Source organism: Salarias fasciatus, chromosome 1 (assembly GCF_902148845.1).
Source record: "Salarias fasciatus chromosome 1, fSalaFa1.1, whole genome shotgun sequence".
Taxonomy (NCBI): Eukaryota; Metazoa; Chordata; class Actinopteri; order Blenniiformes; family Blenniidae; genus Salarias; species Salarias fasciatus.
The window spans coordinates 11,257,501-11,283,226 of NC_043745.1; the positions used below are offsets into that span (position 1 = coordinate 11,257,501).

The following is a 25,726-nucleotide window of genomic DNA, read 5'->3' on the forward strand; positions in this document are numbered from 1 at the left end:
ACAATAAGATGAAGTAGTGATTACAAATGCCATATGGCTTTTTAACTTCACTGGGGGAAAGGGAAAGGCTAAACAACCCCGAGCTAGAACACAGACTGCCATGCAGCTTAAATTTCAGGAATTTGAATTTCATTTACTTTGTCTAATTTCTTCAATTTTTTTAAATTTAATTCTTTTATACCAATTCTATTATATCATATGTTTACGATGCTTGAACTATGAATTTCCCCACGGGGACGAATAAGTCCCAGTAAGTTAATCTATCTATCTATCTATTTATGAAATCTTTCAAGGTATAGTTTATGCCAGTTTTTTGGATCTTAATGCACTGAAGAAGAAATTATTTGTATGTTCGTTCGTCTGATTTCAGTTCCATAACTTAGGTAATACTGACACCCAAACTGTTTTTGTCCAAAGGATTTTTCAGCAGCCTGTTAAACTAAATGTCACTGTGCTGCAGAGATGTCCATCTCCGGCAACATAACCCGGCCAGGCGGTGTGGAGGTGTGACTTGCACGAGGCCCCGGCTGGATATTGTGTGTCTCCTATAGGTGGAGCAAATGTGGGCCTGGACTGGGTGCCCTTCAAAAAGCTTCCCCCCTGCCCTGCTCGGTCCCACTCAGCCGGGACAGTTGAGCACAGCGGAGCACAGCCCCCCTCCACACCTCTGGACAACATGGGACTCACTCAGGACCCCACCTTCCACAAGCTGCAGGACTGGTACACCGCCCACGCCCTGAACCTCAACCTGAGGCACATGTTCGAGGCTGACAAGGAGAGATTCAGCAAATTGAGGTACACAGCTCATCATGGCGGCACGTGCACAATACCACTTTGCAGGAAAACTTTTCTGTGTGCTCCAGGCGATTGTTAAAGCTTTAGAAACCATGCAGTATCTTTTAAAAGTCCTCTAATATGCGTTATTGAGGGAAAATGTCCTGGTCTTTCTGGTGATGTGTCTGTGTTCTTTCTCTGCCTGTGTCTGTACGTGGCCAGCCTTACTCTGAAAACTGATGATGGAGACATTCTCCTGGATTACTCCAAGAATCTCATCACAGACGAAGTCATGAAGATGTTGGTTGAACTGGTAATTTAGCTTTCATCATTCTTTTGAAGTGATCATTATTTCCCCTGGTGCTCATCCTTTGTGTTGACTCTAAATGTCTCTGCCAGGGATTCATAGTGCTTCATCATGGGCATGTATATTGGACATGTAGTGCATTCATTAGTGCAAAATTGTTTCTTTCAGGGCAAGTCAAGAGGTATTGAGGCTGCCAGAGAGAAGATGTTCTCTGGCGATAAGATCAACTTCACCGAGGTGCTCACTGTCATTCATGTGTCCACTGAATTGTATTGGAAGGCAAACAACAAATACAGCAAAATGAGAAGTATCAGTGCAAAATGAAAATGTCTGTGCCGTGTTGTGTGTGAAGGGTCGTGCTGTGCTCCACGTGGCTCTGAGGAACCGCTCCAACACTCCCATCATGGTTGAAGGCAAGGATGTAATGCCAGACGTCAACAAGGTTCTGGAGAAGATGAAGGGCTTCTGCCATGTAAGAGAAACCAACGAAAAAACGTTCTCAATTTCAAGTGATGACAAATAAGTTTTGTTCAGCAATCGGTGAACCAACTCATATCAAGTTAGTGTTTTTCTTGTGTGTTTTCAGAAAGTTCGCAGTGGTGAGTGGAAGGGCTACACAGGAAAGGCCATCACAGACGTTGTTAATGTTGGAATCGGAGGGTCCGATCTTGTGAGTACACTTTATGAAAAGATCCAGTATAAAAGAAAACGCATGGACACGTGTTCCTTTCTGATTCAATTGACTGTGAACTGATTCAAATCACAGGGTCCTCTGATGGTGACCGAGGCTCTGAAGCCGTACTCGAAGGACGGACCTCATGTGTGGTTTGTGTCAAACATTGATGGAACCCACATTGCCAAAACCCTGGCCAAGCTGAACCCTGAAACCACCCTCTTCATCATCGCATCCAAGGTAGCTGCTTCACCCACAGCAGGATTTTTCAAAATCAGTCGCATCATAGAAAATCTAAAGAAAAAAGCATCCAACTTTATTTAAGCTAATATGTCTGAGAATATATTGAAAATGACTGCCTTGACCAGCGCAGTCAGATGTGACTCTGGTTTCTGGTGCCTGTTTTATGTCATTTTGTGAAGCAGTCTGTGTGTTTTCATTTCTTCATTTGCAGACATTCACCACCCAGGAAACCATTACCAATGCCGAGTCGGCAAAAGAGTGGTTCCTCGAGCATGCCAAAGATGTGAGGATACAGAAATCACACTCTGAATAGTGAGCTCATTGTTGTCATTTCTGAATGTACATTTGCTGTGTTTGAACAGAAATCTGCTGTTGCCAAACACTTCGTGGCTCTTTCCACAAACGCTGTAAGACACACACACACACACACAAGTTTATCGAGTTAAAGCCTCTCTGCTCACCGGCATGTGTGATCCTAACAGTTATGTTTTTTTTTTCCTTCAGCCCAAAGTAAAGGACTTCGGCATCGACACGGAGAACATGTTCGAGTTCTGGGATGTGAGTACTGTTGAAACGGACCGCGTTCAGCAGGTCCACGTCTTCCTGCCCCCCTCAGACCGTGATGGGGGAGCAGCCGGGGCTATAAATAAACTAGCCTTTTGACCTGTAAAGTAGGTGGGACAGTCACAGTGGACATGCAGCTGCTGGGTAATCAGAAGCCACTCTCTTCAGACCCGGTTATTATTGGTAGTGACCTTCTCTCTTGCAGAGGTTACTGTAAAGGCTGAGTGGAATCAAAGGTCAGGGAGCTGCCTTTAGTTACATTGTTGGTATTTCAAAGGTAAAAGCCATAATGTAGCTTTTATGTCAGAGAAATCTGCTTCCAGTGGGCGTACCAAACAAGCATTTTTTATTGTCTATTGATACATATTCATGTGTGTATCCTTTTGTTACAACAGAAGTCTGGATAAGTTTCACCAAAGCTCACCTTGCACTTTTATTTGAGCATGATGCAAAAGGTTTGCACCAGACTTAAATATGTTCTCCTCTTGTAGTGGGTTGGAGGACGTTTCTCCCTGTGGTCTGCTATTGGAATGGCCATTGCTTTGCATATTGGTATGTATACTTCAAAAACAATTTTTGTTTTTAGCGAAAGTACAAAATACAAATGATGTATCGCAATTTAAGAAAAATGTGAGCAAAACTCTTCACATGAAGGAAGTATTCACATTAAGCATTTTGTGGAGGGAAAAGGAGATGCCACCTCCTCTGGTCCATTCATCTTTTCAACTGAATCAAAAGCAGACAGAACATCAAATAAAATGCCACCGTGGCCGTATCAACTTTGTCTTACACCAAACAATACAGTCGTGTCAGACTGTCTGATCGCTTACACAAGTTTGTTACACACACCTGTTGAGATCCAGACAGACAAGAAAACATTGTTTGAGCTGTGCCAACTCTGATGTAAATGTGATCTTCATTTATACCCATGCAAATGGCACACCTGTTACTCTCATGAGCTTGCTTATGTAAACTATGTCAGCGAACACTTATGTAATAGTGATAGCTTCTCTTCATTGCCTTTACGTTTGATTTGCTTTGAAGAAAGACTGTTTGTTTTTGGGCCTATTTTTTAGAATAATCTCTTTTCAAAAATGAAAATGCTGGTCAGTAATCGGCAAAGTCATCACCTTCAATCCCAGGAAACATCTAATTTCACTTTAAGGCAGTTCATTAATCAGTTGCACTTTAATGCCACTTTAAAACATCTTGCTCATGCTAGTTCTGTGGATCGTAGCCTCTGTGGTACAAGCGGATAACGGCTGCAATGATTTCAAATGATTAATGCTTTTAATTTTATCATCAGGTTTCGACAACTTTGAGAAGCTTCTGTCCGGAGCTCACTGGATGGTAGGCGCACTGCAGCTAAATGACAGCTTCAGTTTACCACCTCGACAATAACCAGGAGCTAGAGGCTAAAACGCAGAAAGCCTGGTATTACAGAGGCTTCTCTCTGCTCTGCAGGACAACCACTTCCGTACCGCTCCCCTGGATAAGAACGCTCCTGTCCTCCTGGCTCTGCTGGGAATCTGGTACATTAACTTCTTCCATGCAGAGACCCACGCCATGCTGCCCTACGACCAGTACATGCACCGCTTCACCGCCTACTTCCAACAGGTCTGTGCCACCTCGGCAACAGTTTTCTTAAGGATAAAAATCATACGAGCCTCATGGTAACGTCTGTTTGGGTGTTTTTAGGGTGACATGGAGTCAAACGGGAAGTACATCACCAATCACGGATCACGTGTGAATTACCACACAGGACCAATCGTGTGGGGAGAACCTGGAACCAACGGGCAGCACGCCTTCTATCAGCTCATCCACCAAGGTACTGTACCTGTTTATAGAGGCAGAGAGCTGGTCCAGTCAGAGGGTGGATCCAGTCTGATCCAATGGATCTATACATCTCTTCTGTAACCGAGTGTGTCTGTGTTCATCCAGGAACCCGCATGGTGCCGTCTGACTTCTTGATCCCAGCTCAGACGCAGCACCCCATCAGAGACAATCTGCACCACAAGGTATCGTTGTTTTAGTGAAGAGGAGGGCACCAGTTGTGCAATCTGTGCTGATATACATATTGAAAGTATGTCTAAATGGCTTTACAGGCTTCGTGAGATAGTTTTTATTTAGCAAGTTTGCATACATACTTTGACAAAAAATAATATTTTACAATCGTCATATGCATTCAGGAACAGGAAAATCAAATGGCTATCTTTTTAGCCTGAGTGGTTAGCTGAGCATTCACCTTGACGGTTCATGTCCCTCTACCACCACAGGGTCAGTAGGTCAAGTCACACATTGAATAAGTGCTTTATCTTTGGATTAAATGCACAGTTATGTAATGAAAGTTGACATGCTGAACATAAATATAACCTCTACACTTGCAGCACATATTAAATGACATATTCTTGCTTGCTGTCCCTCCTCCTAACCCAGTTGCATTTAATCTTGCTTTAGATCCTGCTGGCTAACTTCCTGGCCCAGACAGAAGCCCTGATGAAGGGTAAGACCACAGAGGAGGCCAGAAAGGAGCTGGAGGCGAGCGGCCTGAGTGGGGAAGAACTGGAAAAAATCCTGCCACACAAAGTGAGTAAAGTCACTGAGTAAATGAGCTATAAAGAGAAAATGATGTCTGAACAAGGCACATTCCTGTTTGATGTGGAGAAGTGCAGCAGTAATGGAGTTAGTGCCCTCCAGTGACCACGAATCCACATCGCAGTCCACACTTTAAAAGAGCATTTCTGATCTTGAAATATCCAGATTGAACCTGAGTTCACATTTTCTCTGCATGTGGATTTCCTTTAGACACTTTGTTTTTCCCCCATAGGTCAAAATCATATATATGAATTGAATGGATGACTCTGGAATGCCACTAGGTGTGGACCTGAGTGTTGACCTGTAATGAACTTCACTCTAACTGCGTTAAATAAGATGGACAGATGGATACAAAATGTGGACTGCATAATGAACTACTTTCACTTGTTTAACACAGGTATTCCAGGGAAACAGACCAACCAACTCAATCATCTTCAAGAAACTAACGCCATACACTCTTGGAGCTCTTATTGGTGAGAATAAACCACCCTGACTGAATACCGCAGTTACCTCATAGGACTAATCATCAGTTTGTTTATGTTGTCTTGAAAACAGCAGCCAGTGCCGAGTGTGATTTAATAGTGTTGTTTCAGTAGCCAACAAATATAGTCCCACGTTGCGTCAATGTGTAATCAACACAACTCAATCACCTTTATCATGCTGTTTTTATTCAATTGTTGTGAGATGAAGAGAAAGCTAAGATGTTCTAATGTAAATTAACATACATCCCCAGACAAGAGGAATGACAGTGATCACAGAAAAGGAATATCTTTAAACAGCCCCAGAGCCTCGTGTCTCTCTGAGGTTCAGCCAGGACATTGTACACTGTTGCATGGTAACAGGCAGTATGTTTTTATCTGGGAACCCAAACCGAGAGAGACAGGGAAAATATAAACGGCTCGTTTACGCTCCCTGAAAAATTAGAAAAACAAACATTGATTAATCTGCGGGTGTTTTTATTTATTTTTCTTTTAATATTGAAATTCTGCTTATTCTGTCTCATTTTTCAGCAATGTATGAGCACAAGATCTTTGTCCAGGGAGTGATGTGGGAGATCAACAGTTTTGACCAGTGGGGGTGAGTGTGTGTTTTTTTTTTTTGTTTTTTTTTTTTTTTGTTAAATTCTAACATTCATAGAAGTCCTAGTGTCAAACAACGACCTCAGACATGTGCTTAGCTACCCTTTTCCTTGACTTATGATTTGGAGTAGGTTTATTTCAGCTGATTTTTCTTTTGGTCATCTGCTCCTAGAAGATTAACATTTTCGAGTTTAGCAGGAATCTTTTGTCTCTTAATTGTACACACATGTGAATTTTAGAGTATTTATTGTCATCTATGACCCTGAACTGAATCAATTAGAACAGAAGATGGATGGATTGATAAAATCCCAAACAGAAACATAACAGATCACCTGTAGACAATGATATTTTGCAGTGCGTTCACAAATTGATTTATTGTGGAAAAACTTTTCGTTGATTCATCTCTGTTCTCTCCTCTCTCCGCGTCATTAGAGTTGAACTGGGCAAACAGCTGGCAAAGAAGATCGAGCCCGAGCTCAAGGACGCTGCAGAGGTCCACTCCCACGACTCATCCACCAACGGCCTCATCAACTTCCTCAAGAAGAATTTCGCCTGAGTCCGTTGGCCCTGGTCGCCACTCGACTCCACGACATTATCCATCTCCTCGGCTCCGAAGCTGCGTGGACAGGAGTCTGGCAGAGGCAGCTGGTCACTCCTACACAGTGGAGCTGAAGTGCTCTCATTATATGTATCGTGACTGTCCAGTGCTGTCTTTTCTGTTTGTTCGCCACTGTGAGGGGGGACAAGTTTTTTTTTTGTATTAGATTGTCCACACTGTTACAAGAAATGTTACTGAAATAAATATCGCCATACAATTTTATGGTTGTACCTTCAGTCTGAATTCTCGATTTAAAAGTTTGTTTATGCAAACTCAGTGTGTAACTTCATGTGCAAGCCACTGTGACTGTTTGCCCTGAGAGGGACTGTGACCTTTCCAGGGTGCTCCTACAATCCCGGGTCTAAAAAAGCTGCACTGAACAGGCCTCCCGTCACTAGATGGCACCAGAGTGCAGGATTTGCTTACTGGGAGCCAACCAGACTCCCAGTAATCAACAATTTATTCAGTGGAACAAAGAGTCAAAGGTCAGTCCATCTGCGCCATTCCTCCCCACAAATCCCCAGACTCTGCAGCATCCATTTGCAGAGGAAAAACAGACTAAATAGCATCTGGATCACAAGCCGGTCCTCACAAGCACTATATTTAAACGTCATTAAACCAGGTTCCTGCTGTTTCAGGGACATTTGCAAACATTTGCCTGTGAATTTCTTGTGCATGCATGTTATCAGTACATTTAAATGAAAGGCAGTTTCATGCACATAAATGATTTGGTCACTAAAGACACATTAAAGACTTAACAAATGAAACAAATAATAATCCCGCAGTGCTTCACACTCTGAGTCCACTGCTGGGTACAATTGTGGAGTGTGTATGAGGACAAACAGAAAGTTAAAAAATAATCTCAGACCCCCAGACGCTGCTGGGTTTTTAGAGCTGTTGCCAGGCAACAATACATTACTTCAAATCTAACTTGTGCTTTCTTATCTCCAGCTCTCAAACAAGACGCAGAAGAAGTCAGTTTGTCTGAGAATGAAATCCTTCCTCATTGTCATTTTAAGGACGGTGCGAGATATTGATACACAGGAATCACGCCGAGTTCAACATGGTAAACAGCGCTTGATATAGAGAAACAATCTCATCAGCTCCACATGAACAAGCACACAGTGGGCAGGAAAAAACTAAGTTTACAAAAAAAAAAAGGGAAACCTCCAGCAGACCAAGACTCAGAGGTGGCAAGCTTTTCGCTTGCAGCAGTTGGGGTTAATGGATAGTGAAGAGGGAAGAAAAGGGCATACAACAACAAACAAGCAAGTGAACAGACAGAGTCATTATGTAGTAGAGCGATCACAAACTTCCCACAGCCAGAGATGCCTGCAGGAAGGAACAGAGAGAGAGAGAAAGCACCGACGACAAGAAAGAGATTAGGAGTTATTGACAGACAGCAGCTTAACTAAGAAAATGGTCCATGGTGACCTGAGCCAACCCAAACAATAGACTTTATCAATTAAAGGTTTACATGTAGACAGTGTGTTGGCCTCCCCAATGAAACCGAGTTCCACAAGAGAGAAGATCCTGTTGGCTGAAAGCTCTTCCTCCTGTTCTACTTTTAGAAAGTCTCGGAACCTCCAGCAAGCAGCACCGAGAACAAATTGTTCTGCTGGGATGATATGGGATTAACGGCTCTTAAGAAAACATGGGCCCTTATGAGGAGCTTTATAAATAATGAGAGGGTTGAGAATTCTGTTTGTGATTTTACCGGAAGCCAGAGAAGAGAAATCTACATGGGAGGAATCAGATTCCTCTGCGCTTTCAAAGAAATCATTACTGCTGAGGATCTGACAGGTAAGTCCTCCACTGGAGGCTGCGCCTCAGTTATGACTCTGCCTCTTCAGCCGGAGCCAGGTGCACAGGGGGTTTGCAATACACAAACAAGCGAGTGAGTTGACGTTGAGGAAATGACAGGGCCGGATCCGGTTCACTGGAGAGTGGGATCAAATTGCAGCAGTGAAAGCATGAAAAAGGTTGTGGGCGCGTTCCTGAGATGTTTGCTGAACAATGCCGCCGTATAGCTTCACATTCCGCTTCATACTCTGTTGGTTGGGCCTGTCAGTCATTTCTTGTTTCCTCCCAGCCTGTTAGGGGAGCACCGACGCCCCCCCCCACCCTTTCCCGTGCAGCTTTTGCCATCGTGACACCCCCTCCGGCCTCCCTGCCTTTGTGACGGAGCCGTCCCAAGTTCACGGCGGTGTCAGGTGTAGAGCTGGAGCTGGATTTGGGATCCATCCAAACTCCTTGAGCCGTTCCAAGATTCTCTGTGTGTTTTCTTCACAAGCATGTTCGCCACACATTTGTATTCGCCGTGCACTGCAGTGCTGGAAACTGTTTGACAGTCAGCAACCTTGCATGTAAAAAAGCTCGGCCTCGGAGGCAGGCGGGCGGCGGGCAGCGGATCCGCAGCTCTGTTTTGATTCTCACTTGAACTTCACTGGAATGTTACTTTAATGAGCATGAATTCAACCGTCCTCCCCTCCCCAGAATCCTTCGGGGAACTTATTCTCCTGGGCGTCGCTCGGCAAACACATGACCGAGTTCTGGCTCCGTAGTCGGAGGCTGCTGTTGTCAGTGGTGACAGAGAAACCCTGGAGAATGTAAGCTTAAAAAAAAAAAAGAAGAAGAAGAAGGAAAAATAGCCATCATGTCAAACCAAACTTCATTTTCCCACGACTACAGCAGTTATATAAAGATTAAGTTAAATGCGTGGGTAGAGGCTGTCATTCTGCTGCATCGCCTGCCTGTCAGAGTCCCAGGAGATCTGAGGGGGCTTCTGCTGCTGACCACTGGTTGCTGAGGCTCCCTGCTTTCTCCAAAGTCTCTGGAACTCCTAATTATCGGCACCGCATGGAAAAATCCACTCTTTGAGACATTTACATCAAAACTACAGGATGGTGCAAACTGTTCCCGTTGTCAGTGCATACTGTATCTCCATCCCAAGAGGAAGAATTACTTTAACATTTTAATCTGAGATATTACATAACGATCTCTCACAGACTATATTTCTGCATAAGTTTAAGATTCCTCCGAGCCCTGGCTCTGTGGTTCATCGCTGCCAAAACTTCATGACCGTCTCTTCTTTCTCCTCCTGGGACTTTGGGTCATTTTATCTGGATTCCCATGTGTGGTTTTATTTATTTATTTATTTATTATTATCATTTTGCTTATTCATTGCAGCATACCCATGTCCTTGCTGCGGCTTTCCCAAACCTGCAAAAAATGCAAATATGCAACCAACATCTGCTCTCTTGCTTTTCTCGAGCAGCATAATTTGAACATAAATAAACATTCTCATGCAGATGGCTGTAATGTATCATAATCACAGTGACAGCCCCAATGACCACCTTTTAACCTTTTCTTCAGATCAAGGCTGGATTATTTCTGTCTGCCATGAAGCATTTTGTTGTGACTGTGTAGCTTTTATCACGGGCAGCATAGCAGGGACTTTAGGATCATTTCTTTTATTTATCCTCTAAAGCTGTTTTGTGCCACTTTATGGAAGTAACTGAGTTCTGCTCCGACAAAATGTTATTTTCCCTCCAAGAGCACTAACATGTTTCTTTCAGCCTTCTGAACATGTGTGCCGTTGGGCTTGAATACAACTTTAGTGTCATTTATTTCATATATATTTGGGAAAAAATATGTTATTGTTAAAGTTCTTGTTTATACGTCTTATTGAAACAAAGAACAAAACTCTGTGAGGGAAAAAAAAAACCCAATAGAAGGAGCTGTTTTTCACGAACAAGGTAAATGAGTCATGCATCATTTATGTGGTTGATTTTAATATAATTATCAGCTCCATGCTCATTTTGTAAATGTGTCTCTGTGGGACAACACAGCAGGCGCTTTGAGGTTGTCTGAATTCAATTTGCACACATCTATGAGAACCGTGACAGGAGCCTTTCTTGAATTGGAAGAAGAATTTGGAAACAGCACATTTCATGATTTTAAAGGCTCCTGGTATGAGTGGGTGTGCTTGACGTCTGTCCAAAGGTTTTATAGTTTAATTGCTAATATGTCTGTACAGCCGTAATAGTTAAAGCAAATATTTAACAACTGTGGCACGGTCTGCTTCACTGCAAACTTGAGAATGCACAATTAAAAATGGAATTGTTCTAACATTTCCAGATTCTGATTCTTTTTTTTTTTTTTTTTTGACATTTCTCACTGTTCTTCTCCACTGAAGGTAAAACCAACAATTATGTTGCATTTAACCTCGTTTGAAATGTCTTCACACCTCAGCGGTTGGCGTTCCGTCATGTGCAGTTGTCCTCATCTGCTCACAGAAATGAATGAGAAAACGAGGTGAAACTAATTCACACACTGAGCAATAAAACATCACAAGTACTTCAATCTGGGCAAACGTTTCTCCACACAAAGCCGGGAAACAGTAGAAAAGGATCTCACTGGGCCAGTTTGGACTGTTACAAATTCCAGTCAGAGGAGATATTTTCTTATTTGTCTTCCATAAGATCCAAACACTAGTTAGCTACAGCTACAATAGTCTGGATTTCTATGCAACAGTGTTGAATTCCATTAGGCAGATTAACTAAAGAAGGTAAATGAAACAATCAGTGGGTGAAACATGTTTTCTGGACTTTCTTTATTGACACAGCAGGTTAACAATCTGTTTTTTTAGAAGGAATAAACTCCCACAAGAACATCAAATCAACACAATTTCTGAAAAAAACTTGAAGCAATACAGAAAATAAATACATTTTACATTAAAAGAAAAGAGAAATCCCCTGATGGAACTGCACAGCAGACTTCCATCTTCTATATCTTCAAGGTAAACCAGTCATCTCTTACTCTTATAAAGTTTTATTGACTGAAGTCTGTACAGTTTTAAAGTTTTTTTTTTTTTTGCTTCTTAGATTAACTCCATTGTTTAACTTTTTTCCCCCGATTTAGATTTTGTTGAATTCGATCTCTAATATGCTTTGCCTTTTTTGTTTAGTCATTAAAGAATCAAATTTACATGCAAACAGTCAAATACCTGCACATAGTCTGTTGTGATCCAACAGACTATCTGCAAAGTCATAGCTCCCATGACCACCAGTCAACCACAGGAAACAACAAAAAAAAAACCTCACCCTAACCCATCTCAGACTGAAAACATCCCATTTGTTTTTCCCGGTAAGGGTCAGACACAAAAATGCTTAATGTTACGCTTCCCGTAATGCAGCTCAGCAGCATAATTTACCAGAACCTGCGTTGCTGGTAATTGACGTCCAGATTCCTCACCTCCAGTTTGCTGCACAGATTTCCTGTTTAAATTTTGGGGTCTGGAGACCGAGTGGAGATAATGACGATGACATCAGGGTTATTTCCTCAGCTCCCTCGGGACACACGCAGAAAACATTACCGGCCTTCAGAGGCTGGGCAGCACCCTCCATGACCTGTTTATTCCAATGGAATCATCACCCAGGTCCTCACAGGTCACTTTATATTGACCAGGAATTGTTTACTGCAGGGGCAGCACTGGACGACATGCTCTCCTTCATAGGAAGAGATCTCAAACAGAACCAGACTGGTGGTGAGCGATGATCTGCTTCGTCTGTTGGTTGAAGAGAACAGCAACAAACAAACAAACAAACACCGGGTAGGTTGGAGTAAATCAATCAGAAACTTGAAGAGAAGGGTTTAGGATAGGGTTCTGCAACCTTTTTGACCAAAGGGGCCATTTTTTGTGACTTTCCGCCAAGTGAATTTGGTCTGGAGCACATTAAAGCTTTAAAATGAGGCTAATGCAGCTTATGGAGTTTCACGTACAGCTTTGAAGCACATAGGAAACCTATATCTTAAAATGCATTTCTGAAGTTTTAACTACAGTTGAGAATAGAGAACATTTTCTTCCACTTGACTTATTTGCAACCAATTTTAACAGGTTTTTTTTTGTTGATAATTTTGAAATTGTAACCGTTTTAACCATTTTATATCTTTTTAACGCAGTTTTGCACACTTTTTTCCAACCATATTTAATTTTCTTCTTTTATAAATTCTACACAGTTCAGGGTTTTTTTTAAGCTGTTGTATAATTTTTTTTTTTTTTTTTGTATTTCTTGAAGTTTGAGCTATTTTTTCCCAATTTTACTTTATTGGAATCCTTTTGAATCAAGAATGACTAATCATTTTGAATACTGTGGTGTGTAACAATAGTAAAAATACGCTCAATGTTTTTTTCATATTTCATATTGTGAAAGCTTCATGGAGCCACCACAGAGGGACTTATGAGCCACATGTGGCCCCAGAGCCACAGGTTGCAGACCCCTGGTTTAGGAGTAAAGAAAGACTCGGTTCAGAGCAGAAGATGGCCTCTGCCTCTGTGCATCATTGGAAGCTCTTGAACAGGTGAGATCAGGGTCACATGAAGAAGCACCAGACATCAGCTTCATGGAAAAAAGTGACATTTTGAGGAAAATTTTCCTCCTGAACTGAACTATCTTGAACTACATCCTATTGTCCTTCAGGAAACTGGTTGAAGCTCCAGCATGCAGCGGTGCTCTGAGAGCGCCGCGCTCTCCTGGGATAATGTGCTGCTATCAGGGTTTTCACACGTCTTGTATGTGAGGAAAATGACTGTATTCCCCATCTTATTAGAAACCACTGAAGAAAAGCCAGAGCGTTCCTGTCAGGACATTCACCGCAGCATTTCTCACCCTACTGGAGCTCTCTCAGAGAACGACAGTAGCATCGATCATCTCTACAACAAGCTGTTTCACTGTGGCTGATGTGGTCATTTTCTGTGTCTCAGCCCATAAAGGTGAAACACATGAGCACACACAAAAAAACATCATAATTTGTTGAAAATGTGGAATAGCAGTGGCTGGATGGTGTAAAGATGTGTTGCTGTGCAGGTGTTCTGCCCTCACTCATCCAGACTTGCTGTTAAAAAAGCAACTTTTAGCAGGTTGGTATCTTGGTCATAACACAGTGTTTTATTCAAATCTCTGAGTCTGATCTCATTTAGTCGCTTCATTTTAAATTTATCTTCTCTGTCCAGGTCAAATGTCATCTAAACACGTTACGTCGGATCAAATTACTACAGACAAATGAAATGGAGTTTATATATCCAAATAGAATGTGAATATATCTTACAGTTGGTGATCTCAGTTGTTGTTATTATGTAACCTATTTATTACATTTGATTCCTGTTTTCTCACTTCAGCTGGTTATTTCTAGATGATACATCTGTTGGTTCAGTTTATTCTTTAATAAAGAAAATAAAAGAAAATCTGTAAGCGGCTGACCTTCTCGAATCTCCACAGTTTTAACGATTTAGAAGTTTGCCATTTGCCAAAAGTGAGAGGTTAATGCTACACTAACAATCATCTGTTGTAGCTCTTATTAAACTGAATAAACATGAAGGTGATAAATCTGCAAGCTGGAAAGTTTGAGTCGAAATACTTTGCTCGTCTGGAAAGATGTGCTCTCCTGTATTCGCCATGAAGTCGTGATGTCCTAGTGACAGAAGTGGTCTTTAATTCCAGGATAAACTTTCAAATCTTTTGAGTTCATTGTGACCACAAACCTTTTCTAAGTTATAAATCGTTTGAAGAGTTTCATTTGTTGAAGGGTTTGGCCGGACAGGGCCTGGTGTACAGGTGTGTTTTATACTCTCGTCTTAATCCTGTTCTTGTTCCAGAACCTCAGAGATGTTTCAATGTTTTAATGCTGCAGCACAGCTGATTACAAAGATCGGACTGTCTTCAAGGTCTGCATTAGTCTGATACAGAACATAGAGCAGGGTCTGGGAATACACACCACTTCCTGAAGTCAGTATTGGCAGATCATTATGTCTTCTATCTGGAATTTGTTGAATGTCAAAAAACTCTTGAAACAAATGCCTTTGGTGTTTGATGGAGGAAGATATTTATGAAGGATCAGAAAGTCTCCAAGTGCAACACTTGAGATTTTCAAATAAAGTTCAGTTGAAAATTTTATTTGGTCTCAAACTTAAAAATGAATTACATTCTTTTTATTTACACTCCACCTATTCGGATTTTCTATCACACAGAGAAAAAGCAGGTTTGTGCTCATTTTATTAAGATTATGATAAGGCTTTGTTTTGGGTTTTTTTTCTTAAGCCCATTTTTTTGTTTTGCTTTTTTGTTATTTTCCTGACAAAGAAAACCTTTTCTTTTCTTTTCATTTCAGTCTCACCAGTGAATCATCTTTCAGTCGATAAAACCCCAACTTTCTCTGGCACCCAGTCACAACAAGGATAATGATGTGTGAAGTGCCTCACAAGTAGCTCCCTGCATAATCATGCTTTTAATTTTCAAATCTCATAAATGAATTGATGAACTGTCACTCACATCCTGAGCGGTCACAGTATTTTCACAAACCGCAACAAAAATGTGCACGTTTTTGATGAGCATGGTTTTGAGTGAGGAGATTGTAACCACAGGTCGGGAGTGAATGAGGTAATGTGGTTTTGAGCATACTTTCACTCATTTCCTGGCGGAGGGGGGAACCGGTGTGCTCCGGAGGGAAGGTGTTTTTCACATCTTTTGTGTGCTGTAACAGAGCTCACCTCACAGCAGATCCCCTGGGGCTCCGCTACCTCTGCACACACACTCACACACACACACACAGCTCCCCTGACTCACAGGGTGGAACCCTCGCACACATAAAGGCCGCATTGTGCCCCAACTCATGGAGCTGTCAACCAACACCAGAGAGCTCCTCACACTGAGCGCCACTGTTCGGCTCGCAGGAGAGCTCAGTCAGTGGGCAGGCCGCGCTTTCATGTGCGCCCACGCAGTGTGTATCCACGTCTCTAACAAGCTGCCTATCGGTGGCTTATAAATACAGCCGCAGCTACTGTAATTGAAATCTGAGACGAGAAGGGAAGAGCGAGGAGGGAAGAACAGTCTTAACTTAAATGCAGGTGAAAGAAACTGACCAAGGTGAGTGTCTTTATGCGGTCATATTGTTGGTCTCGCAACCAGGTATTTCCTGAGCCTGAAAAAAAAAGAGAAAACAACAACCTAGGATGACTCGATATCCTGTCCCCTTGGGAATTGAGCCAGGCAGCAGGAATTTAGCCGGTGAGCGGTGAAAAAAAATGCAGCGCTATTGTAATGAATCCCTTCCCCTCACCTGCAGGATCTCCGCACAGACGAGAGCAGCTCTCCGCCTCTGGCAAAGCTGCTGCACTTTTTAATTTATTTCCAATCAGTGCAAAGCAATCACACGCTCAGAGATCACTGACATTTAAAGACAGAGGAGATCGAATGACGAACCCAAACAAACACATCTTTTAGTGGTAAGCAACAATCAGCACACTTTCTCTCTCAATGTTTTAGTATAATCGAGCTTCTTGTGGCGCCGCAGCTTGACTGTTTTCTCACTGGTGGGTTACACAAGCAAAGCCTTTTACTGTGTTTACTGCATTTATTATGAACTGGGAGAGGAGACAGTCTCACTTCTCAGTGGGAGGAATTCGTCGAAATCGGAAGCTTCCCACTGGGAAAGTGGGAGGTTTCCCAAAGGCGTTCAATATGACAGCATCTCTGTGAATCAACATAAATGTCCGTGCAAAGATCTCAGTGAAACTCTCTCTCACACTTATGAGGACCATCATGACTCCTGCTGAAGATGTTTTTATTTCATCTTCTAATGCTGCTTTTAAAAGATGTTGGTTCACTGAGCCAAATTAATACATGCCAGCTCGGTAAAACATGTGGTTGTTTTCTTAATGGATTCAGGTTTAGGGCTTTGCAATTAATGTACCATGACAAAGTCCTGTTTTTGATGTTTCAGCCATGCAGTGCAACACTGAAACCCATTAAGCTCAAAATAAGAAACACCTTTACCTTGTTAGACTTTGTGACCAATTCTACTAGATCCTGACCCTCCTGATGTGGTTTAGACATACTTCTGTTAAAAAAGCTCAAACTTCTTTCTGTTGCTTCTTTTCTAAGGATTTCTTGAGGCATTTCCAGCTCCCTTCACCTTTCATCATAAAGAGATCCTCCTCCTGTTGTTCCGGTCCTGATTCCTTTTCTTTTCCCTCTGCTTCTCTGTGAGCCGGTCACAGCCACGCTCTGTCTCCCCACTACATTCCCTCTAACCTTTCCTGGCCGTCCCACCAGCCGGTAACCTGATAATCCCTCCCACCTCCACACCTGGCCCTGCTTCCCCAGCAGCCCTGTCAGTGTTCATTCTAGTTCGTTTCCACTTGTCCTTTGCCAGACTGTCTGTGTTGCTCAAGCTTGTCACCGCACTCCAGTGTGTCTCTAACCTGCTCTCAGGTTCACGCTGCCTGTGTTGACCCCGTCTGCCTTTAACCTTCACACTTCTCCTGTTGCTCTCTCTCATCTATTGAAGAGCTGAAATAAACAGACACGGTGGAATATACTTGCAGAAATTGCAAGTCTGGTGCAGATCATGAAAAACAACGAAACACGTGGCTTGAAAAAGCTTCAGATTGTTTTATTGCAACGGAACCGTGCATGCATTGCTCGGTGATTCACTCAGAATAGCACACATGCCAGTCCTGAACGAGACTCAAACTACAGGAATCTGGCTCAGCAAGTTCAAATATAATGCTCGACTGCAGAACAGTATTAAAAAACTTAAAAGCTATTAAAATCCAGCACTGATGCTGCTGGATACTGAATCAAAGCAAAACTTTAAATCTCATAAACAGAGACTTGGTGTGCTTGCCAAAACTTCCTGCCATAAATGTGAGCGCCACAGATATTTACCAATCAACTGTGATTTAATTCAGTGAGAGCTGAAGAGCCAGTGAAGCTTTGGATGATCAATCCTGTGATTGGTCTTTTCAAGAAATTTTGAGAAACTCATTTCTGTGGTTTGCTAGACAGAAAGAGATTTTTGTTGCCCTGGGATGAACAGAAGAGTGAGTGTGTGGATTTAGAGCGATCAACGAAGAGGTCAGAATGTCCATGAGTTTGAAAAAAATCATTTTTCTGACGTTAACCTTTCAATGAAAAATTCGGAAATGTCAAATTTTGGGTCTTCTTGATGATTTCAAGCCTTTCTGAAACGTAAATAACGGTCTTCACATGTTGAATATGTACAAGAAGACAATCTGATATTTCACATATGTCTAGTTTTTGTAAAAGTGTACTATTCTCATGACAGATTCAATGTGTTTAACAAAACAAAAAACATCCTGTCACTTGTTTTACCTTCCTGTGAAAAGTCTTTGTTTTCTTCATCAGTTTTCCTACTCTAAAGGGAAATGTTTCTTTGAGGTGCAGCGGTGCATCAAGGTGAGAAGAAGTCTTGTCAAAGCAAACAGGATGAAAACATAACGATGCACGGTGCTACACGTCAGCATGAAGAGTGGGAATTAGACCTTTTATACTCTGACAATCCTAAAAGTTCTCCAGAACAACACCTTTCACAGTATAAAGCATAAATATTTAAATAGATATTCTGTCACCGGTGATCACAGAAGTTTGCAAAAATTTTGTTGTATAAACAGTTTGGAGGGTCTATCAGTGTCCTCATACTGTATCTGTAACCATGCCGGGAGACGTCGGGAACACAGTTCACCTTGAAGAGTCGCTCAACTGAATGAGCTTTATACATTCAGGGTTAGTCAGGAAAATTTTAATATTACCAGGATCACAAATACTTATTTTTTAGCAGTTTTGAACCTGCTTCCTCCATGTTTGGATTAGAAATGTCCCACATGAGGCCAATAAAAGGAAGCAGCTTTGAGCCTGTTGCTGTTTCACTGAAACCGTTTGTTTGTGGGCGAGGAGCTTTTTATTAATCCAGAACTGAGTCTTCATGACACAAACATGGAAGATGTGCAGCAGTAGGTCACATCAGGGTCAGTCTGCATCCATCTGCTGCGGCTAAGAGCTGCATTTTATCTCCACTGTCACGTTGCCTCTTACTAGTTACTGTTTGTAACTTCATATGAACTCACTCACACACTCATCTGTGTCGCTGAATGGGTTCATCTTAACAGCTTCACTATATTTTACTGGCTGAAATCAAGTACATTAGGTAAATTATTTCATTCTGTAACCAAAAAAAAAAAAAAAAAAAAAAAAAAAAGCCTATAAATTCAGTGATTGTCCTGTCGGTATCGCTCCATCGTGCCCATAGTGAATTATTTCCAGGAATGTTTGTGTGCCAGAGCGGTTTACTGACGGGGTCAGTGCCGAGGGGGCTGCCGTATCACAGATTTATCTCTTTGGCGTTATCATGTTTGTCGATCACTGTGAGCTGGCCTGTTTTCCTTTTATAGTTGTTGGGATAAAGCTCTCCGCCGGTCGCAGTCTCAGGCTATCTGACCATCGGGGTGCAGCGCAGGGTCTCTGGAGGGGGATTCCACCCTCCGACAGGCTACACAGTTGCGTGCATGGATGTGATTATTCAACTGTTTTACTTATGCTGAACTGCCCATTTGTGTGAATTCAACAATGATTTTTTGATTTTTGTCAGCAGCTTAGTTTCTAAGAAGCAGCTTGATTTATTATTGATTTATTTGACCTCACAGGAATAAACACATTGTGAAATAAATAAACATTCAAGGATATATAGGATGTAAAAACAGTGACTTCTTCTGATATTTATGGAGACAAACAGCCAGAGTCAAAGGGAACAGAACAGATGAAATAGGATTGCTTCCAAGACAGAAGCTTTAATGGACGGCTGAAGGTTTTGTTGGAAAAGCAGGAGGGTAACATCTGAGTTTAATCTCCGTCCCGAACATTTAAAAACCTTCCGGCCGTGGGAAAACCACATGTGGTCGAACCGTCCCCGACTCGGCCGCCTGCAGTCCCGGTTCACATCCATAAACCGTGGCTGGAAATGTGCTTCTAACTCCGCTTCACTGTGCGAAAACTCAACACTGTACCAGCTTCAAGACGCCAGATGTCTTAATAAAGTTGATTTGTTTTAATGAAGCTGTGACACTTCTGCTAATCTGTCGGGTCTGTGAAGGCCAGTCTACTGGAGATTCAATTCAGATGAAGTTACATCAATTAATTCCCCTCTGAGGATCAATAAATTAAATTCAATCCAATCGATTAGAGGGGCGAAGATGCTCAGTATTCTGAATATTAGAGCTTCTTGAAATAAAGTGTATTATGAATGAAAGACAACAAGAGAAAACAGCAATAAAGCAGCTAAGACAAGGTGAAACAGTGGTGCTCACATGCCATTTTTGGCCTGTTTGAGGTAAATAATCCTTATTAAAGTCACATATTTTCAACTAAAAATGTTTCGCTGCATACTCTCCCACCAAGCCGGAACACCCGTTCTCATAAAAACAGATTTTTTTTTTCCCAACTACCGAAGCAAAATCAAAACGGCTGAAATGAACTCCAAACACGCAGGCAGCAGCAGACAGCTCCTATTAGGGTCTGCTCATGTTCCTGTAATGGCACCGATACATTTCAAGCTTTATGGGAAATGAAAAAAGCTTTGGTTAAAGCTCTGCTAACAGCTGGCATGCAGTGGAGGACAGAGGTGTGTGAGTGTGTGTGTGTGTGTGTGTGTGTGTGTGTGTGTGTGTGTGCAGTATAAAAGAGAAACCAACACCTGTTGCAGTTAGCTACAAAACCACTTTATTGAAAAAGCAGATTATGTCATCTACAGTTAAATGATACGTCCCGATTTTAATACATTAAATAACTTTAGACTTTTTTCATGTTTAGATAAATAGATCTAGTTTCCTTTTTTTTTTCCTCTTTTTCTTTTTTTTTAAATGAACCATCTAGGTAATCAAAACACTTAGAGATATAAAAGATGTGTGACAGGTGTCGAGATGTGCTTATTGGAACTACCAGTAGGAGAAGACGACGGCTTCTCTTTCCAAGTGACGTTTGACAGAAAATTAAAAAAAAAAAAAACCTAGCCTCTTTCTTTATGTACAGGGTAACTAAATGTGTGCTATGATAAACTGAAGAAACTGAAGTAGTACTTTCAAACAGGTGAATTAAGACATGTTTTGTTTGTTTAAGACAGGGAGAAGCTCTGGCCTTGTTGCCTTTGTGCAGGTGAAATTCAGGAAATGTCTCAGTCTTCAAGTATAGCACACATTACTTGACCCCTGTACACAGTGGAGGTTCAACACCTGAACAAACACGGGGAATGTCTCATACAGTATGCAGTCCTTTCCTCTTCTGCTGTTACAAACACCAATTTATTTTTTACATTCAAAGGAATCTCATGACGTTGGGGGGGGGGGGGGGGGGGGGGGGGGGGGGGTTACATTAGCACGGGGTTCGGCCCTGCCTTCAGTCTCTGCTTCAGTCTCTGTCTGGGACACATTCAGTAGTATTTCGTATTTCGTCAGACCTGCGCGTGTTGCAGCTTTACAGTATGAACAGGAGCCGGAACAGCGTTCGCAGGAGTCGGCTGCAGTTTGAAGAGAAGTTTGCTACAGTGACGGGTTGATGGTTCGGCTACTGGAGCATCCGCACAACCGCCAACCGTCAAGGTGGAGTTTTACCAGAGCCGGCAGGACTCACTGTGCTCAGCTGTGTGCTTGTGTGAGTGTGTGTGTGTGTGTGTGTGCGCGTGTGTGTGTGCCATGGACCTGCCATAGGTGCACACTCTCAGGGTTTAACAAAGCACATAATTGGTATTGATTTGCAGTTTTAGAGGTGATGGAGCGCCGATTAGAGCAAACACAGTGAGTCCAGCAGGGAGGAGGGTGACCAGAATTTTCCAGCACCTACACAGCTCAAGGCTTCAAGTGTGTGTGTGTGGGGTTTTTTTTTTTTTTAATCATTTTTTTGTCTCATGTATGCAGGTTTTCCTTTTGCATATATACACATATACAAACACGCACAGTACACAGTCATGCAGTCTCACACACACACGCGCGCACACACACACACACCCTGAGGGGAGGGCTCTCCCTGAAAGCCACGTGTCGGACCAGCAGCTCCGTGTTTTCAGGAAGACGCCGCCACGTCCCTCTTCTCCCACACACAGCACGACAGCAGGCCTGACTGCAGATCAGAGCGAGGACGCACAGACATACCTGTTCTGTCTTAAGGCATGCGGACAGGCGGAGGTTTCCTCACAGTGCGGCGCACCATGTGCTCGCGTGATAAACACTAACAGAGGAACAGTGTCTGGAAAAACACACCAGGAAGCCGCGTCCTGAGCAGACCTCCGGCAAACGGCATTTGCAGATAACAGCGAGATATGTTTGATTCCGCTTTGAGTACCTGACAGGAAGAAGCAGGGGGATGTCTGCCTGACCGAAAAAAGGAATTTGGAAGGAATGCAGCTGCTTCCTGCTTGGACAAAAAAAAAAAAAGAAAAAAAAAGAATCACTCACGTTGAGATTTTGTACGCTCACCTGCATAACAATCCACTGCCTGCCAACAGAGCGCCGCTCCAGCACAGCAGATCGTGAGCCTTTCCCTCCCAGAGTTTCCCCCGTCATTAAACACATCTCCACACGGCTCATGAATATTTTTGTAAAGCAAATGATTTCTTCTCAGAGTGACAGATGGCGGTTTTTCGCTGCCATGAGCTGACAACTCGCTGCCGAGCGTCTCCACCAAGAGAGATAAATCTTTCATTTCTTTTATTCCCCGCTAATCTCTTACTTAAGGTTTTAAGATTAAGATAAATCTTAATCTCAGTATTGAGTCTCAGTAATTCCCCGATATGGTGACCGTTTGCTGTGATTCCCTTCTGTTCTTCCTCCATTTCTTTGAACACTCACTGTCCCTATAAAATCTTTTGGATTGCCAAAAGTCAGGAAAATATTTTTCCATATTATATACAAACTGTAATATACAGCATAGTCATCATATTCTGGTTTCACCAGCTGCTGTGTTTCTGATAACGTGGTTACAGGCGTCATGCCAACAGTCACCCAAATCCAATAATGCCATAAGGACAATAGCCTCTTGGCGAGGTTTTTTTTTTTTTTTTTTTTACATAGACGTCCTTTAAAATGTTTGTTTTCTGCATCAAAATGAAGATAAACAGAAATGAGCCACCTGGAACAGCTGCTTATTGCGAACTCGCGACAGGGAAACACTTCTGGAGCACTTGTTGAGGGAAAAGTCAGAAAGTCTTCCAGCTCAGGGTCGACTCCACTCTCTACATTGGAACTTTGTGCTCAACTATGCATTTCATGAAAGCTAGTTGGCACTAGTACTATTTCAGGTTGCATTCCTTTGCTTACTTTGAAGAAAATTACTATGATCAACGATGTACAGATGAAAGGAGGGCTGATCAAGCTATTGAATGAGTAAATTGAAGAGCCTTGTGCAAAAGATTAAATTTATGCCAGGTACTCAAAGCGAAGCAAATGCTATTTGAGTTCAGTCTGCTCAGACGAAGCCTGTGGATCTCTGACCCACTGAGAGGCTTAAAGAAGGCTCCGTGTCCTGGATGAGAAATGATACGACAGACCTAAACGTTGCGGAGGCTTCAGACTGCTCCACCGACAGCCTCACCTCCAACACCAGCGCAGAAACATTAAAAAAAAAAAAAAATCTACATCTAGAATCTTATGTGGAAAACATCTGCAAAATATATATTCATATATAAAAGACAATCTATGTGCATCTAAAATTTTCTTCTTTTTTTTTCTGTCATAATATAATCATTAATTAAGACACTGCTTGTGAATCTCTCGAGGTGTCGTCTCAGACTTCTACGTGGAATGTCAGTCGGTCCTCCGGGCTCGTGGTGCTACAGTGCATCTGTTACGGCGGCGCGGCGAGCAGCGAGCGGCCTCGCGTCGTGACGCCGGGGTGTCCGTTGCATAGCCTTGTTCGCGGGGCTTCATTTCAGAGTTGGGGAGCTGCACAGAGAGAGAGAGCGAGAGAGAGAGAGAGAGAGAGGGAGCCCGCTCTGAAGGCACAGCATGCCCGCCCCTCGGGCCCGTCCGGTCCGGCCAGCGCTGGAATGCGGCGGCTCGCTCCCTCCGGCCTTTCCTGACGCCGACGTCAGCGCAGTTCTCAGACGTGACAGCACCGGCGAATTCACTTCAGTCAGAGCGCAGGAATGAAAAACAGGGAACGGCAGGGAGGGAAGCGGGGTGAGAGAGAGAGAGAGAGAGAGGGAGAGTCCGCCTTCCCTGCTCCGATCCCATCCAGAAACCCTCTCTTTGATGAATGTGCAGGGGTCAGGAGGAGTGACGTCAGCGGGGGCCTCTGGGCGAGCCGCCGCCGCCGCGGTGGCTTTCAGGGTTAGGCACTCAGGGGGACGAGGGGAGGACAGGACCTCAAATGGAGGACGAGGGGGGACCCTTCTTTTTTTTTTTTTTTGTCCCCCAGCCATGCCATGTGACAGGGGGCTGGTGGTGGGAGCTGGACTGTGAGTCCGTCCGCGGCCCGGCCATCCCACCGGGGACGGTGGGGTGGGGGAGGGTGGGGGCTGTGGCTCAGAGGGTCACACAGAGGCTTTCCTGGAACTGCTGAAGAGGGGTGCTTTTTTTTTTTTAGCTTGTTTGTTTGTCTGTCTGTCTTCGGCCCTCTTCCGGCGTCCCAGATCACCTGGTAGGTGGAGCGCGGTCCTCCCCCCAGCCTGCTCACAGTTCGGTGACGTGGAGAGGGTAGCTGGGCGGCGGGTGGGCCGGGACCTGCGACTGGAGCCGGTGGATGTGGCAGCCGTGGCAGAGCAGGTGGCCCTCCAGTGGATAACAGCGGTGGCCCTCCTCGTCATTTAGCTGCAGGCCGCAATCCTGATGGTGGGGGGGGGGGGGGGGGGGGGGGGGGGGGGGGGCGGACACGGAGAAACAACATGAGCACAACGCAGAGATCTACAGCAAAAACAAGGTTTATTTTAAGATTGGAATTCACATATCTAAAGAAAATATCTTTCTATTCCATCTTCACTCACTTGGTCCAATGACAGAACGGAGAGCAGGAAGGCTCAGACACCTCTTTCATGGTAACTCACAATCTCTGGCTCCTCTCCCCACCTTGACTGACTCCCCTCAGCGAGAAGAGCAGTGCTTTGGCTTTCAGTCACTCCTCACTCTGCTGATAAGAACGAGGAACGCCATCCTGCCCAGAGAGCTCATCTGAGCCGGTTGTATCTGGATCCCATTCCGATGGCCGTGATCCGCAGGTCAAGGCCATCGGGGAGCGAGCAGACCTGGACCCATCGAGCTGTTTGTGTTTACCTACGGCTGATCTGATAAACTCGCTGCTGTCGCTCTCAGGAATGACTTGAACTGCTCGCCCTGAGTCTCTCGGCTCTGATCTACATCTCAACCACTCCACACTCACTGGCAAACCATCCCAGTGCAGGCCGGAGGCCCTCATGCTTTCGTCTTTTAATTATTCTAGCAAATATCTATGTCACATTATAAGCATCTGATCTTTAATGTCACCGATTTAAATTTTTGACTTTGCTTTGAACTTTTTATTTCTGCTGTCTGCAAAATGAATTTATTCTTGATATCAAGTTTGTCTACTAAGATATTGACTCCTCAATATTCTGTATTTTCAGGATATCATCCTTTCAGATTTTTTTATATTCCGAGCATTAAAACTTTACTCTTAAATGCATTTTTTTTTAACTCCAGCAGCTTAATTCTCCAAATGGGCTCATCATGTGTTTGACTTCTTCCTGAACTTCCAGGATGTGTGTTACGGCTGCGGTTTGTTCACGTCACAAGTGTTCCTGTAGATTCAGGACTCTGTCGAGGTGTACAGAAGTGTCTGTTTTATCTGTTTGCAGTTTGTCGTCATGTGCTGTTTGCTTTCTTCTGTGCAATGTTTGTTTCATTCCAGCTGTTTTCTCACTGTCCAGTCAGTGTATCTGACATAAAGTTAGTTCGAGTTTAATCATCTAAGCGGTTTTCTGAACTCATTCACTGCTGTCTTTATTTTTCTTGGTTAAACTGAACTGTCTTTCAATCCCACTTATACCTGACTACACAATGTGAAGAGTTCATCTGA

General features: G+C 43.2%; 2 protein-coding genes across 2 annotated transcripts in view; one reads left to right on the plus strand and one right to left on the minus strand.

Moving 5' to 3' along the window:
• The first annotated feature begins 601 nt into the window (after window positions 1-601).
• gpib (glucose-6-phosphate isomerase b) lies at window positions 602-7,047 on the plus strand. Its single transcript, XM_030097340.1, has 18 exons — window positions 602-795; window positions 997-1,087; window positions 1,250-1,318; window positions 1,434-1,553; window positions 1,668-1,751; window positions 1,848-1,994; window positions 2,209-2,280; window positions 2,360-2,404; window positions 2,502-2,555; window positions 3,053-3,113; window positions 3,868-3,911; window positions 4,026-4,178; window positions 4,260-4,389; window positions 4,503-4,579; window positions 5,019-5,147; window positions 5,554-5,629; window positions 6,167-6,233; window positions 6,668-7,047. The coding sequence occupies exons 1-18, from the start codon at window positions 677-679 to the stop codon at window positions 6,789-6,791; spliced, it is 1,662 nt and encodes a 553-aa protein (XP_029953200.1). The 5' UTR covers window positions 602-676; the 3' UTR covers window positions 6,792-7,047.
• Window positions 7,048-20,501: 13,454 nt separating this feature from the next.
• wtip (WT1 interacting protein) overlaps window positions 20,502-25,726 on the minus strand; it is a 34,817-nt gene continuing 29,592 nt past the window's right edge. The window contains exon 8 of the mRNA XM_030089335.1: window positions 20,502-24,501. Coding sequence (XP_029945195.1) covers window positions 24,349-24,501 — 153 coding nt within the window. The 3' untranslated portion in view covers window positions 20,502-24,348. The remainder of the gene's footprint in view (window positions 24,502-25,726) is intronic.